The 16,941-nt window shown below is 35.2% G+C and overlaps 2 protein-coding genes across 9 annotated transcripts; one reads left to right on the forward strand and one right to left on the reverse strand.

Annotated features, from left to right (window-relative positions):
• The first annotated feature begins 8,579 nt into the window (after nucleotides 1-8,579).
• LOC122317337 (phosphoglycerate mutase-like protein 1) lies at nucleotides 8,580-16,494 on the forward strand. Of its 3 annotated transcripts, none has more exons than XM_043134351.1 (10): nucleotides 8,580-8,734; nucleotides 9,732-9,793; nucleotides 9,951-10,058; nucleotides 10,381-10,460; nucleotides 13,820-13,982; nucleotides 14,216-14,290; nucleotides 14,433-14,521; nucleotides 15,090-15,209; nucleotides 16,126-16,170; nucleotides 16,246-16,494. In XM_043134351.1, exons 2-10 carry the CDS (start codon nucleotides 9,734-9,736, stop codon nucleotides 16,358-16,360), a joined length of 855 nt encoding a protein of 284 aa, XP_042990285.1. In that variant the 5' UTR covers nucleotides 8,580-8,734; nucleotides 9,732-9,733; the 3' UTR covers nucleotides 16,361-16,494. The 3 variants fall into 3 exon arrangements, with proteins under 3 accessions (XP_042990285.1, XP_042990286.1, XP_042990287.1); XM_043134352.1 differs by lacking the exon at nucleotides 8,580-8,734 and adding an exon at nucleotides 9,123-9,141; XM_043134353.1 differs by lacking the exons at nucleotides 8,580-8,734; nucleotides 9,732-9,793 and adding an exon at nucleotides 9,820-9,864.
• LOC122317338 lies at nucleotides 10,961-13,124 on the reverse strand. 6 transcript variants are annotated; one of them, XM_043134356.1, is made up of 4 exons: nucleotides 12,803-13,124; nucleotides 12,598-12,692; nucleotides 11,345-11,390; nucleotides 10,961-11,261 (listed from the first exon to the last, which is right to left on the reverse strand). In XM_043134356.1, exons 1-4 carry the CDS (start codon nucleotides 13,008-13,010, stop codon nucleotides 11,209-11,211), a joined length of 402 nt encoding a protein of 133 aa, XP_042990290.1. In that variant the 5' UTR covers nucleotides 13,011-13,124; the 3' UTR covers nucleotides 10,961-11,208. The 6 variants fall into 6 exon arrangements, 3 of the variants coding, with proteins under 3 accessions (XP_042990290.1, XP_042990289.1, XP_042990288.1); XR_006244420.1 differs by lacking the exon at nucleotides 11,345-11,390 and having other exon boundaries at nucleotides 10,961-11,293; XR_006244421.1 differs by lacking the exon at nucleotides 11,345-11,390 and having other exon boundaries at nucleotides 10,961-11,293; nucleotides 12,598-12,703.
• Nucleotides 16,495-16,941: the final 447 nt, after the last annotated feature.

The following is a 16,941-nucleotide window of genomic DNA, read 5'->3' on the forward strand; positions in this document are numbered from 1 at the left end:
GGAAGTTTTTTGTTAACTTACTAAGATTTGTAATCAAATTTCACTTTGGTAGTCCCAACTGCCATTCCCCCCGAATGGTAGATCTTATTACAGGATCTGAAGGAGAATCAGGAGCTGACCAACTAGACACAGTTGACTAAGCGACGGTGTGACGTCAATGTTAATATAGTAGTTAACGTAAATTACAACTTGTACGATGAAGTTGCATATCTAGTACTTTTTGGATCATAACCATTTTGGACTAGTGTTATGATTTTAGTTGTTCAATAGGTCTTTATGTATGAAGTATGTTTTAAGCATTTGAGATATTTTCAATTTGGTGCATATTATTGCCAAAGAAAAAAATTTATCCACTGCGAATATTACATAATGTTAGATGCATGTTAGGAACATTGCATCTTATATGTCATGAACGGGGGCAGGTAACCTTATGTTGCATGTCTTAACACTCCAAATGTCCGTCCGCTCCAAATGTCCGTCCGATCCCAAACGGAATTTGAGGGCGTCACACAAGTGACGCACAAGAACCATGCCACATTAATGTGTTTGGGTACGAAGAGTACCTCAACTCTCCTCAACACTTCTCATTACTATTCATTATTTTATTATTACTTTTTACATATTTTTACTCTATTCATTACTTTTTAACTACTTTTTATTACTATTCATTACTTTATTATTACTTTTTACTTATTTTTTATTACTATTCACAACTCTCCTTAACACCCAACACTTTTTATTCACAACTTTCATCAACACTTTTTATTACTTTTCACCTACTTTTACTACTATTTAATGTGTAGGCATGATACGTGAGCCGAGGATTCCCGCAAAAGATACTGCTGCTGACAAAAGATTGTCGCATTAAAAGCGATAATGTGTCGGTCTTAGCTGACAAGAGCCTAACAAGGAAACATAAAATGCTAAAGCTCTGAATTTGGAGCCAAAAAATGTCTCGAATCCTCTTTTTTTTTTTTTTTAATTTTTTCTTCTTCTTCTTCTTTTTATTTATTTTCGTGATTAAATAAATTTTTTTTAGTGATATTGTGAATTTTAAAAAAAAATTATTTAAGAATATAAAAAAATAAATGAAAAAAAAATTATAAAAAAAAGCTAGATTGGGTGAGAATTTGGACTACATCCTCCAAAGAATGTAGCCACGCTCAACAAGGAAAATATAAAAAGAATAAGGTTAATTTTAAAAAATAAAAAAATGTGTGGTATAGAGTACTAAGTGTGTGGGCTTATGTGTAGCAAAGTTTTGTTTCTAAACTTACTAACTACTATTGCTTTCTTCTTCCCGACGCTTGATATCTTCTAACTTTGACATTGAAGATGCCATGAACGCACCCGACCGCCATATTCTTTTCGTTTACAAGTTTTAACACAACCTATATGAATTTAAAAAATCTTTCTTTAAGATGAAATTGATAAGGATAAAAAGAATTTTGCTAGGTACAACCGGCATATACAACCACTGTATAATCAGCTAATGTCAGCATAATTTTTTTTTATATATAAAAAAGAAGCCATCGCCTGAAACTTTGGGATTTGATGCATGTTGTTTCTTCTCCACTCACTTTGCCCACTGCCTCCAAAATCACCAGAAGCTTTAGTGGCAAAATCTATTCCATAGTGCACCAATGCCTCAAGAAAATCCCGGCCACCAACAACAAGTTCACCTACAATTGCGATGCCCACATCTTTAACAACAAGTTCCACGATCTTGAATCCGGCCACGCCATTGTCCGAAAAGCTCCTTTCCAGTGACAAACAATGCAGGCAAACCCAATCATGGCCACAAAGTCGACCACACATTAAAGGGCTATGCTAATAAAATATTTGTTAGTATTTTAAAATATAATGTTTGTTATAAACTATCTTGAATTGTATGACCACATTTATCTAGTCGTCAAATGCATAGTGCATAGTGCTAGCATAGTAAGCTAGCATAGTCCCCTTTGTACGCCTATATATATCGTTGAATTCTTTAAGAAATTGATAAGTTTGATATACAGATCAATAAGAGAACATCTCTCATTCTCTCTCAACCTCTCTGAGTTTTCTCTCATTCTTTCTCTATGTTTGAAACTCTCTCTTTATTTTGATTGATTTATAATACGTTATCAGCACGACGCTCTAACCAACTGAGCTAATAGGCCAGTCGGAGCATCAGCTTCACGGATCGATAGCACTTGAGCATGAAAACCCCTAAACGGAAACAAAGATTGGCGGCCCAGCTCATTCTTGCAAATCCTGGGCCTGTGGTGATTGACAAGCTCCACGCTTCCACGTTTGCAAACTTGATCGGGATGCGCCAAGGAAAACGACGACCTCGTGATGCAGACCAAGCAGCTCGGGAGGTGTCGACGATGTGCTGATGATGCAGCTGGGCTTGTACTGGTTCAGCCAGAAGACTAACAAGGAGATCAACTCCGTTGCTCTCTTTCCTCTCTCTCTACCCCCACCGGTGACCCACCGCAGGAAGCTCGTCGATCGTCTGAGCTCTCACTGGAACAAAGCTCTCACCGGAGCGAAGCTAAACTCTCACGGTGAACCCAGATCAGATGAGGATCTGATGGAGAAGAAACCAACACACAAGCACAGTGAGATCAACTACATCATCCGTTTCTCTTCCTTTCTCTCTATATATTTTTTTTTTCCAGCTTTGTAAAGATAGAGACTGATCGGAAACGAAAGAAAACCCCATGGCACTGAGCCAAACACCACTGTCGAAACTACGACCTCTGGTCCAAAAGGCCTATGAGGTCGCCCACAAGATGTATCATGGTCAGGTGCAACCGCATGATAAACATGATTTGCCAGAAAAGTGATTTGGTGGCGCCATGAATTCCGAGTTTCTCGGAACCCATGAAGAAGAACTCTCTGAGTAAGGGTCCGGTACTTTTCCATGGTGGCCACCGACTTCTCCCTTCACCGATACATGCAGAACAAAAACTGTGAAAGGTAGGTGGGAACTGTGAAAGAACTGTGAAAAGTAGGTTGGTGGGAACTAATGCTTCTGTAGGTACTTAATTACGACTATTATTGCTTTTGCAATAATGGTTGGGTGGTCCCCACTTTACTAGAGACAGTGGTCATGCATTTCGGTAAGAGCATCAAGGAGATTATCAATGAGGAGTTTGGTGATGACATCATGTCAGCTATTGATTTCTTTTGCTCAGTCGACAAAGTTAAAGGCGTGGGGCTTGTCGGCAGCATTTGAATAAGGGTGCTGGAGTCCATGAACGTGGTCGACTTCATTGACAATAAATCTCACATACAATTTACAAGAGTGAATCTTTATCATTTTGGCTTTATGCGACAAAGTCACTAAAGGAAACGTGGAAGTTTGAAAAAAAAAAAAAGAAAAAAAAAAGTCAGAAAAAGGGGCGTTTGTTGATGAAAATAAAATAAAAAATGATAAAAGTTAAAAATGGATGGGTGGAAGAAGACGTCCATTATAACTCCTCTTTTCTTATATTATTATATTTTTTTATTTTATATTATTATATCTTGAAAAAGTATAGATATAAAAAGAAAAGTTTGATTTATTTAGTGCGGTGGATACCTACGCATGCAACTTAGTATTGTGAGGTGAGTGTTGCTATAAAGTTTTCCTACTCAGTTTTGCAAGTTGCTAGCAAAGGACAGACAGCCTGGTAAATCATGTGGAGTGGGGTCCAGATACCATCAAGCCAATTTAAAATCCTTTTTGGTGGAGTTCAAAGTAAACCTATATGACAGAGTTCGAACAGGATTCAGTGGGCATTTTTACTTCAAGTAAGTTTTTCAATATATCATTTGAAATCTTTAAAGTAAATATTGGTGAATTAAAATTTTCATAATTTACATATCAATTATATTTGTGAATAATTTTATTCACATAGTTTAGATACAAGTTTTATTTATTCTTTTTGTACTTGTTATGAATTATTGATGATATAATTTATTTTAGAATGAAAATAGAGCATCCCTGAAGGATCGTGTACCAAAAACTCATTATGATTTATGCACCTAAAGTTGCATAATTGAAATTGTGAAAAAAATATATATTTGAATGAACGTCTCGAATGTGCTCCTGGAGTAGCAATATCGAGTATGCTCCTGAACTAGCAATATGAAATGCAAACGTTCACAATATATTCTAAATTTGTATCAGGTCTTTCAGTGACTGAGCAAAATAATGAGTTTTTGATAAGAATCATTAGTCACGTCTTACTAGATCTATATCATTCCCTGAAGTGAATGATAATGAATTTATATCATTCTATTCCCTGAAGTGAAAATAATGATGCGTTTCATTCAAAGAAACTAAGAGATTGAACGTGATAATGAATATCTTTTCGAGCCAGAAGCTCGTATTGGAAAAGTTATAAACTTTCTCTTTGAGATGATATTATACAATTATTGAATCAAATATTATGATGCATCAAAAAGTGATATGATTCAAAATATTTGTATCTTTTCATGATTATCTTGATAATCTAAAATGAATTACGATAAGTCGAATGATTTTCATATGGATGTCCATAAAAGAACCAGAAGATTCTTTTACTATAAAGTCTTACCACCAGAAGTGGAAAGAAAAATTTGTCAGAAGCAAATAAGATGAAATAATTCGACGTTATCTTAATTATCATATGTGAACTAGAAGTTCATATGATAATTAAATTATGGATGCAATAAGATAAAAATGTCTCATATTCGAGCTGCTAAAATTCCAGCGAGGATTGAAGTCCCTGAAGGACAATTAAGAAATTCAGCAGTCTAATGAACATAAGACATGTCTAAAGGCATGTGAGAGTTATTGATACAAAAGATAGAGCATCTCAAAAAGAGAAAGACACAAATAATTGGTACTCCTGAAGAGGCCATACCCACGAAACAAGCAATAAAGTCCATCTAGATTTTCTGTATAAAATTCTCCTATATAAGCTCTTGAAGAGTACAAATCTCCTGAAGAGTGCCTCGTGAAGAGGTTTATCATGAAAATGTCTTCCATTGAAGAGGGACAGGTACCTGAAAATAACGAGATCTCGTTACATTTCATGAATAATGGAGAAATTATGAATAGAAATAAAATCGTTGTCAACAACGTATTTCCATATAAGATGGCAATTGACATTACCAGAAGTAATGATGAAAGTGAATCAAGAATCGTCGAAGAATACGACGTAAAATATTGGCCAAATTTGAAAGAAACAATTCCTGCAGAATTGATTCACTAGTAAAATATGATGTATCGGGACTTATAGTCCAAACACCTAAAGAGGTGATGCTTGTTGAATGTCAGTGGGTATTTATAGAAAGGAAATAAAAATGTGATATATAAATCACGAGTCAGTTTCTCAATTCCTGCAGAATTGATATGCAGAATTGATATTACTAAGTAAAATGTGATAAATATTGACTTGAAGTCCAAATACCTAAAGATGTGATTTTTGTTAAATATCAGTGGATATTTATATACATGATATAAAAAGCCTGAAACTTTTAATATGAAAATGTGATATAGAGATCACAAGTTAGTTTCTCGAAGAAACAATATTGATATGTTTTTAAAGTGGTTGAAATCATATTGAGATTTTTATTAGCTTGAAAGTTACCGAGAGTTTGGATATGCATGATTAACTGCATATTTATATGGATCATTGGATCATGATATATATATATATATATATATGAAAATCCCTGAAGGATAGAAAATGTCTAAAACTTCTAATATGAATACATCTGGAAATATGTATTCTATCAAGTTTCAAAGATCCTTATATGATCTAAAGAAATCCAAACGCAAATGAAAACAAGCTATTATTGCAGTTTATATATATGATTTAAATGTCATTGAAACTCCAGAAGAGTTCATAAAAACTGCATATATTTGAAATATAAATCTGAAACCCTTGCGGCTTCAAGGGGAAGATGGATGATGTTATTAGTCATGAAATGTCATCTTTTAATACAATTAGTATTTCAGATTCATATTATGGGTTTGATATGAAATGTGCATTATTAAAGAAGAAATAAAGCACACAGAACATTTACCAAAAAATAGAAACACAAATATGAATATTTGTGAAATATTATTTTATTATCTTGAAACAAGAATTACAGAAATTTAAGGCACTTTGCCTCATTCTTCAAATGCTCTTGTTCTTCAAGAATCTGCATGGCATCCCTATCTAAAGCGGTGGGCAATCGAAAAGAAGATTTAAGCAAGGATTTTAAATTCCTATTCTCTTGCTTTATTGATTCTATCTTCATGTTGGACTCCAGAAGAAGTCGCTGAAGTATAGCAATATTCTCGTGGAGATCGTCAACTCCACAAGTTCTGGATTGCAGTCGCTGAGAAAATGCGACAATGGATGATGAGTATCGGGTACCGAGACTCACAAGCTCATAGATAGCTTCATTATCTGCCCTACGAGTCAGATCATTATATTGCATGATAGCACCTGTGGTAGAAGCAGGAACAGCTGATGAACGAGGTGCAGAGTACCTCATATATTGGCCATGAGAAGATCGCTGAGCCATTGCAGAGTAAAAATGTAGAAAGAGATTGCAGAGTAAAAATGCAGTATGATTACAGAAAAGTGAAGAAGATGAGATGTGAATGAAGATGAGCTGAATATCTCTTTTATAGAGAAAATTATGATACAACATCTCTCGTGAAGCAAGAGAAAAGAGACGAAATATAGCTTCATAGCTCTGCGGCGCCTGACAGCACGCCTGACAACTGAGGTGCCTGACAGCACGGTTGACAGCTGTAGCACCTAACAGCACGCCTGACACCTACAGAGGAGTTGAAAATCTGCGGTGCTTGTCTGATCTCAAAAGGCTGGCCACCGTTTTTATTAAAAATGAGGTTAGCGGTTTAATGTTGATGAATTCTCCACTAACTGTGTTATTTACAAGAACTCCAGAAGAGTACAACTCCAGAAGAGTAGTGATCAGCAGAAAGATCCAATTGTGATTATTTTATCAACATGGATCAAGTCCACAGTTAGTTGGATGTACAAATGCGAGTTATCTTTCAGATACACACAAGAAGATCATTGCAATTCATGAGAAGAAAGTTGAAATTGATATCAAGAAGGTACGGTCAAGTAAAAAATCTGGCAGATGTATTCACTAAAGCATTACCAACTGCAACATTTAAGAAGATTATGCAGAACATTGGAATGCGGAGGTTTGAAGACCTGTTATCATGCACTTTTCAGGGGAAGTAATGTCTTGAAGACTTGTGCTGATTGTACTCTTTTTCCTTCGCTAAGGTTTTGTCCCACTGGGTTTTCCTTTGCAAGGTTTTAATGAGGCAATCCTAAAGCACTTGGCGATACATATGAATACTGTACTCTTTTTCCTTTGCCATTGGTTTTTTTCCCACAGGGTTTTTCTTTGGCAAGGTTTTAACGAGGCATATTCTTTAAATATGGTCATCCAAAGGAGAAGTGTTATAAACTATCTTGAATTGTATGACCACATTTATCTAGTCGTCAAATGCATAGTGCATAGTGCTAGCATAGTGAGCTAGCATAGTTCCCTTTGTACGCCTATATATATCGTTGAATTCTTTAAGAAATTGATAAGTTTGATATACAGATCAATAAGAGAACATCTCTCATTCTCTCTCAACCTCTCTGATTTCTCTCTCATTCTTTCTCTATATTTGAAACTCTCTCTTTATTTTGATTGATTTATAATAATGTTGTCTTTTTTTTTGGCTCATCTCCTGCGGTGGACTTTGCATTCCACAAAACATACCATGCGTGATTTGATTATTGGATCTTTTACACTGGATGAGAACCAAATGACGAAAAGGTAACCCTCACCCTTAAAATTCACATCCTAATTATTTTATTTCTCAAAAAGAACCTATAAAAGTAAGGAGTTATTTCATATTTCAATTTACACTCTATGAAAGAAAAACAATCAAATGCCCATCATCACCAAAGACAGATTATACGATTCCTATTTCTTTCCATGAAATGTTGATGTCTGGATAGCCAAAGGCAACTTTTGGGCAATCTTCAATGTCCTCTTGTGAAGTTCGTCATCTAAAGCAATCTTCAATACCATGTCACTTATTATTATTTTTTTGACATCCATGTCAATTGTTTTTTAAAGAGTAGTTCTATAATTTAAAATAAAATATGATCACGTGAGATACAAACAACTATTATTACATAAATAAAATTATAATGATACATAACATCCTCTTTTTACATATAAAATAAGAAAAGGTTTGCATTTGAAAAGTCAAATCTAATAACTGAAAGTCGACAGCCACCGCTTACAAAAAATAAAAAAATAAAAATAATGTCGACAGCCACCAATTAACCATAAAAAGTTGTCTATCATAGGACCACGTTCCTTCTAAAAGCTCATCACAAAAGGTATAATTATTTCATGGCCGAAAATGATTTACACAATATTTTCTACAACATATTTCACAATTTAATATTTATTAAATGAGAAATATTTTTATAAATATCTTATAAAAGTAATATTATTTTATAAAAATGTCCTCATTTTACAATATTATTATGAAATATATCATGAAAATGTGTTGTGTGTTTATTATTACTCTCCGTACCGTTATTCATATTTGTAACCCTACTCTTTACCTCAATTCCTCCTTTGTCCCCCACTCCCATTCATATCTCAAGTCGCTTCTTTGGCTCTCGACCCAGTTCTGATTTGTTTTCCGATTAGTTGGTGTTCGAAATATGTAAGTGATTAGGGAACTTACCGGATTTGCCCGGAGGTTTAGCAAATATTTTTCTTTTAATACCATTTACTAATTTGATTACGTCGTTTGGATTTATATTTGAAGTCGGTGGTTCCGGATTTCATTAACTAAGTTCGTGGTTGCTGGTAGTAATTGATAATTATGAATGCTTTGTTCAAACCGATTAGTTTATGCAACTATGATATGATCCCCGCGAATAACCTCGATTCCCTTCCTTTTTTAGCATGATTTTGCCTTGATTTTAAAGTTTCCTGGATTGCTAGGCTCAGGCGTGATCTTGTTTCCATACTGATATAGCTTAGCTTCTATAAGTTCCCTGTAGATGCCGTATGTCAAATCATCCTGAAGATCATTTTTCACTCGATTGCTATAAGCAAGTTGTGGAGGCAAGACCCCCTCGAAGTGCTCGATCCGCCCCTTGTTTTTTTTAAGCTTGATAAGATCAAAGTATTTATTTGTTTTTACTATTTACATCGTTGATCGCGATGTTATTGTTATTGTTTTATTTCTCATCCTTTTTCTTTGTGGTTCTTCCTCAACTTGGTCAAATTGTGAACGCTTTTGGAGATTATTTTGTTATATGCTTCTTTATTAGAACCTTTCTAGGGATTATTCTGGCATATATACTTTCGATTCCAAACTCACTCATTCCGTTGGAGTCATATATGGATCACTTGTTGCGTATGCTTTAGGGGCACCACATGGATCGCTTTTGTTAGCTTTATCACATACCGAAGCATTGATTCCAATGTTGCCATTGCTTTTGGTTTCTATTCTCGCCTTTGTTAAAACATTGTGTTGTTATGTAGTACTTGAGCACTTGTCTATGAACAATATTCTTGATTAGCTTCTTCATCAGGACAAACCTAGTAGGCATAAATTTGTCACATGGTTATCACCTAATTTAGTGGAGGCCAGATTTTTAAAGGGGATGATCTTATGATGTTCTTTTGGTTGTTTTCTTTTATGACCACAGACATGGATTCCACTGGCGGTCAAAGTCTCTACCCGTTGCATCGTTGCAAGACTCTTCACCTGGTTTGTGGAAATTTTTCCATTCTGTTTGTTATTATTAGTGGAGAAGATTTATGGTTGTACGCTTGACACTTGTATGCATTATTTTTGGAGATGATTTATTATTGTCTTATTTATACTTTAAAAAGCATATGTCTTATCAAGCCATGTCTACGTACAGGTAAGGCATGCCCAAGGGATTCACAACGTGGCAGGGGAGAAAAATCATGATGCATACTCATCGTATGGTTTTTTTGATGCAAAACTATCTCCTCTTGGCTGGAAGCAGGTAGTTGCTGATTAATTATGTTCTAATTGTTAGTTCATTGCATCTATGTTGTCGATGAAGTATTCTGCTATGGAAACTTTTATATAACTAATTTTTAGGTAGAAAGCCATGGTCATCCTGTATTAACCTTATTTGCAATGGTCAAATAAAATAAGAATTACTCTGATGATAGGAAACTGGATAAAACTTGTAAGTTTTGTCGCACATAGGCTTGATTTCTAAACTTTCTTGTCCTGCTTGTATCTTGTATTAGATATCATATTCTCCCATATGATTATAAAAGTGATGGCATAGAATGATTTCGTTGTGCCATGCATGATAGGTTCATAATCTGCGCAAGCATGTTCAAGCATGTGGGATTTCCAAAAGCATTGAACTAGTCATTGTTTCCCCATTGTTAAGGTAAAAGTCACTGCAATTTTGTCGCCTCCTCTTTTTGATATTTTTTTAATTTTTTTTTTAATCTGCTTAATGCCGTGCAAATGGTGCAGATCACTTCCACTAAGCTCACCACTGGATTCTGACGCAATGTACAAGCATCATTATTACCGCTAGAATCAAGTGGTGAAGAATTAGTGTGGTTTCAGTGATCAGCTTTTCTAGGATTAGAGCATTGGCAATAATCTAATCTATAATGAAATTTCAATGTGATCTTTTGTCTATAATATAAACTTTTAGGTAGATTAGTCCATATTAGACTAGCTATCTTTTAATTCCAAATAATAATGTAATATTATTTATTTTAAAGATATTTGATAAATTTTTTTAATATTTTACAAATACACTTCATATATTAATTAATAATTTTATTAAAAAATAAAATTATTATTTTTCAACTATTTTTTCCCTTAACTTAATTATTCAATAAATATATTTTACCAACTATTCATCCAACAATCACATATACAAACATACCAATATTTCTTTAAATATATTTTCAACAAGATGTTAGATATGTACAAAAACTACTTATCAAAACTATATACAAAAACTATCTATTACTTTCACTTCTAAATAATAAAATATCAAGACTTTTACAGAGATGATCAATAATTGTTAAAAAGAAAGACAAAAATTGTGGATTAATTACAACTTAATCCATTCAGACTCATCAATGAAGCTAAGTGAAATAAAAGGCTCGGCTTCCTTGTCAGTAAGTTCCCTGGACCATGACACTCTTCCTGCTAAAGCTAGCTCCTGGTCCTGTGCACTTGTAATGCCCATAAAACTCAGTACTGCATTCGCACCAGAAAACCCACAAGACATAAAAATCAGCATAAACCAACCTTCATGCATGCGCATGTTTACTTTTCTATTCTGGTCAAAATGAAACTTCCAACATGAACCAACCAAGTTAGAGTAGACTTTGCAGTAGCAAAGGAGGAAAAGGACAATAACAATATGATGGATTAGGTCATATAAAATAAAGATGAATATAAAGATGCAGTTTTGGTATATAAAATAAATGGCTAAGTCAAGTAGTTTTCGATGGATGAAGATGAATGAAAGGGGAAAAGATGAGCACTTGGGCTTGCATCTGCAGGTTGCAGCACCCATGTACTGCAGCAGACTATAGAAAATAGCTAGCACAGTCCCACTTCCTCTAGCGCAATATGGGTCAGCAAAATATGTGAAATATAAAAAAAATTAAAAAAAAGAAAGAAAGAAAATCCACTGAGGCAAAATGGGCCCAAACTATATATATATAATAGTTGAGAAAATCGCCTATTCATTGTATTAAAACTTGTTGCTCTAGCTCCTTATTTCAAATATAATATCAACACTTTAGGAATCAAAATAGTGCCTTTTAGCATATATAAAGACCACTCACATGCCAAAGATTATTGATCCAGATCACAAAACAATATATAAAGTTTCTTCAACAAATGAGTGAAAATGAAAATCATACCAACTAAAGTTTCATAACAGAGGGGCTACTGCATACCAGTTTCCACCATTGAAATTTCATACACTCAATTGTTCATGAATCATTAGAATGACTTTTACAAGTATAAGGATAACAAATCTTAGCTCCTGGCAACTCTGCTGGTTTACCCCTTTTACAACATGCTTGATCTCAAGTGTTTATAGTTAGAAAAGCATTTGGAAGACCACATAGCAGACCACCACAGACTCAACTTCACAGAATAGGAACACAAACCAGATTCAACACATGTATCGAGCCATCATTCAAGAACACAAGAGGAACAAAACATTAAAAAGAAAAGAAAAGAAAAGAAAAAAAATAATGAAAGTTTATGATGCATACCTAGGTCGAACAGATGTATCTAGAAATGAGACCTAAGATTTCTACAGTTGATTCCATCACAGAATCCATCAACTCAACTAAACTGGTATTGTGAAAATCTTAAACCCAATAAACATTAATTTTATAAATCTCCAATAATCTAAATTAAAATTGATCATCATAACTCAAGAAATCATAGGTGCTAATTTGCAAGGAAATATAGAGCATCTTGATCAATTTGAATTTTAATGTGCGTATCCGAAAAGGCAAAATGGAAGAGCAACTACGTACCAAGAGAGGCAGGATGGATTTGGCAGAGCTCGGTCGTGTCGCTAGGGTTTTCTGAGAGAAGCCATTGCGGGAGTTGCAAAACCACGACGACAACTCTGTTTAATCGCTTATTGAAGAGAAAAATGAGAGAAATGGTGAATTGAATCAAAAAATGAGAGAAGAGGGAGAGGAGAAACTCAGAGAAGAGGATATGGAAGAGACTTACTGGTTGCCTGGAAGAAGACAGGGAAGAAGGCGATCGATGGAGATGCAGAATGATAAACGAGGAAGCTTGCGGGTTGAAGAAGAGCAAGGGAGAGAAGAGCGCGAGGTTGCTCAGGCTTGAAGAAAGAGAAAAGAACGAGGGAAAGAGTAGGCAGAGATTTGATGAAATAATAAAATATTATTATCCAGAGCAAACAGTGGCTCACCATACTTGACGAGGGACTATAAGACTTACTGTAGTTGAAGTCTGAAATTTTTATTATATAGCCAATCTGATGCAGAGTAAAATATCCACAAAAGTCTAAATTTTAGACTTGCATTCCAGTGCCAATGCTCTTATTTGTTTATGAGAGCTGCTTAACCTGCCAATATTATTAGGTCCAGGTTGTGCTTAAAAAGGAAATCAAGGTCATTCTAGCACCAGTAGGCAGATTCTTAGAAATATTTTCAAGTAAAAACCCAATATTGCCTCAGGTTCATGACTCAAAGCCCTGAGATATATACACATAATTACATTCTAATATGTAACATATCTTGTTGTACATTTCCAGCCCTATGGCCAGTCAAATTTGTATGTGATATGTAAACCACCAAGACGCTTGTCTGGCTTCTAACTTGAATACTATGTATTTAAAAGTTCTGCCAACAGCCATATCCCCCCAATCTGAAACTAAAAATATCTATTTAGTGTAAAAGCATGTATCCAGCCCTGTCTAAGCCATTTCTAAGTCCATGTCCAAGGTCTTTTAGGTATTCAGGCTTCATAACTTTTAAGATGCACGAAGAAATGATATGTAAAAAGCCAAACGTCATTTATTATTTTTAATCGTTTTCTGAATCTCTATTCCCAGCGGGGCTTTTGGTTTAGATGACTTGGCATGTTCCTCACCAAACAAATTGGGTCTCCATGTTTAAATTGCTTTAAACATACGTTTATAATTTCATCTATTTATAAAAATAAAAATAAAATTGCTTTAACTCTTAATTATAATTCATGGGTAACAATGGTTCACTGCAGGACCATGCAAACAGCAGTTGGAGCCTTTGGTGGTGAAGCATGCACAGATGGGGTAAATGTACCTCCTCTAATGGTTGCAAATACAGGGAACAGTGGCCATCCTGCAATTTCAAGTCTAAATTGCCCACCGTTTGTAGCAGTAGAGCTTTGCCGTGAACGTTTGGTATGCCACATTACATATAATAATGGATATTGTAGGGCCCTTTTCTGCATGTATATTGGCATGCATGCATACAAAGTTATCCATTTGTAATATACATCTTAGTACTTATCCAATTATTAACAAGAAGTGAATCAAAATTGGGGCAAATGATGGTCCCTCCCTTTTTTCCCATTAATTGGTTATTAGTTGTCATCTCAATTTGTACTTGTGTGTGTGTCTTCTTTTCACTACAGGGAGTTAATGCATGTGATAAGAGGCGAAGTATTAGGGAATATCGCCCACTTTTTCCAGCGATTGATTTTTCACTGGTAAGTAAATTACCAGAATTGGGGCTTTAGAGTGCGTGCCAACGAGTGGCTTTGACGGTCAATTCCAAATGCTATTGACTTGTTTACCTGGTCTTCAATTCAATCATGTTTATTATTTATTCATGTTGTAATTCTTGTTCAGGTAGAAAATGATGATGACATTTTGTGGACGCCTGACATTAGAGAGACGGATGAGGACGTTGCCGATAGGGGACATAAGTTTTTGAAATGGTAACTACCTTAAAAATTACTTTATCGTGTTTGAGATCGGCCATGGGTTTTCAAACATGCTCTATCATTCGACAAAATTGGTTTATTAAAAGGAATATTCCGTTTTTTCTTATTAGCTGGCATGGTCGTCCCATGTCAATGGGATCTTGATCTTTCATGGATCCAAGCTCACCTTCTTTTAAAAGGAAAAGAAAAAAATGCGATATTGTTTGTGTTCTACAGTGAGTCCCAATATGTAATACATGCATGTTAATGTGTTGCATACATATGAAGTCACTTGTGTAATATTATCTTTCTTTTTTTTTTTCACTTAAAATATACCAGTGTTTTCAGATGTATGGATCAGTATTTGGGATGATTCCCTTACAATTGCAAATAAACTCTTGGTTATTGCTTATGAGATGAATTTTTCCACATGGTTCTTGTATATCCTTTCCACCTTTTATCCTGGTTGAGTGGGATTTCTGTAGATATTTTGATCCGTTTTGCTATCATCTGGTTGCAAGTATGGCCATGAACATACCCCAAAATTATTTCTTTTCCTTTCATTGTTTCTCAATTGGCCCAGGTTGTGGACACGTGAAGAGAAGGAGATTGCAATTGTCACCCACAGTGCATTCTTGTTTCAAACCCTGAAAGCTTTTGGAAATGATTGTCATCCAGTTGTTAAGAATGAAATATGCCCAAAGTAAGTACTGCATTCACACACGCACGCATAAAACATTTTAGTAGACGCAGAATCGGGTTCTCGGATTTAAAATATAACGCACCATGTTCGTGCGATCAGAAGTTGACGCCTTCTGCTGAATTTGTAGTCTAGCCGTGTGATTCCACCACAAACCCCCCCCCCCCCCCCCCCCCCCCCCCCCCCTCTTCTTCTCTATTTTATTTTTTCTGATTTTCCCATTGCCTTTCGTTCATGAAAAATATATGCTCATTCACTTGACGACATTTACATGAATTCATTTTGCATTTTTTTTTTAAATTACATTTCAGAATTACATTTTTTTGCTAATCTCTTTTGAGTTTTTTTTTTTTTTTTTTTTTTTTTTTTTTTTTTTTAAATCGAAAATTTTGAGTCATTTGTCGAGGATGAATCCCCAGAAACTTCTATTTATCTATTCGTTCAGGTACTTAAATTTGTTGGTTAGATTCTCTATTCTGCTGAGGCATCCTCATGGAAGGCATTCTTGTCCCTTCAGTAGTATGGTTTTACTTGTATGACTTGATTTTGAATTCCATGATCATTCAAAGTAGATCACTTTTTCTAGAGCAATGATTTTCTCTTGGTTGTTGAGATAGGGTTTTAGTTTGGGTGCTGAGAAGTGTTGATATATGTTGTGAATAGTAGTGAAAAAGTATGTAAAAATTAATAATAAAATATTAAATAGTAGTAAAAATTAATGAATAAAAATAAAAAATAGGTGAAAAGTAATAATAAAGTAATGAATAGTAGTAGAATATGTTGAAAAGTGTTGAGATATTCTCAACACCCAAACACACCTGACTCAGGGGTTAACTAGTTTGACCTTCGAACTCCCTCCATAAACTATCCATACTTAATGGTTATAAAGATTTTTAACTAATACAGTGTGATTGTGCAGTTTTGCCAATTGTGAACTCCGTTCAATGGTCTTCATAGATAGGAGGTGAGCATATTCATTTTCAAAATGTAGCATCCATATAATCTAGCTTTATCATGTTCTAACTCTTTGTTTCTGCAGTGTGATGGGATCAGCTTCCTCGACGACTAACTATCCTGGAAAAATACCTCATGGACTCGATCTTCCCAGTGATCTTGCCACTGAGAAGCTTCCAGAGAAAGGACTTGCAAACTAACTACAGCGTAGGTTGTAATAACAATAACCAAGAAGGAATAGACACAATACATGTGATTTATGATTCAAGTATTTGTTGAGGCACTTCCATTTTTAATATATTTCTACAGAAGACAAGGCATCCATTTTTAGCAAGTTTGATGGCTCTGTTGGATGATTTCATGATTCTTTTTTCTTGGAATAGGTAGATCTAAAGCCTATACCAGAGTCATGAGTACTTGACATCAGAGTGAGAGAGAGAACCTCCGACTTCTCTCTAGAAACACAGCTACCTCTGAACCAGCTCCTGCAGAGGGGGGGGGGGGGGGGGGGGGCGTGGAACGAGGCTTCGGCTCCATCCTCCCTTCTCTTCCCCCTTCCTTTTCCTTTTCCTTTTCTTAGTGGCTGTTGTTTTAGTTTTGTTTTTCTCTAGTTTCTGGTTAGTTTTGTTTTTCTCTTGTTTCTGGTTTTTGGTTTTTTTGGTTAAGCTCTCGGTGGAGGGAGCTGTATCGCCGTGGCTCTTACGCCAAGGCCTTGCCCTCGGCTCACCCCAGTGCTCCTCTCCCCGGTCGTGTTTGGCGATGTGTTGATGTAGAGCGTTGC

This window comes from Carya illinoinensis, chromosome 7 (assembly GCF_018687715.1).
Source record: "Carya illinoinensis cultivar Pawnee chromosome 7, C.illinoinensisPawnee_v1, whole genome shotgun sequence".
NCBI lineage: Eukaryota > Viridiplantae > Streptophyta > Magnoliopsida > Fagales > Juglandaceae > Carya > Carya illinoinensis.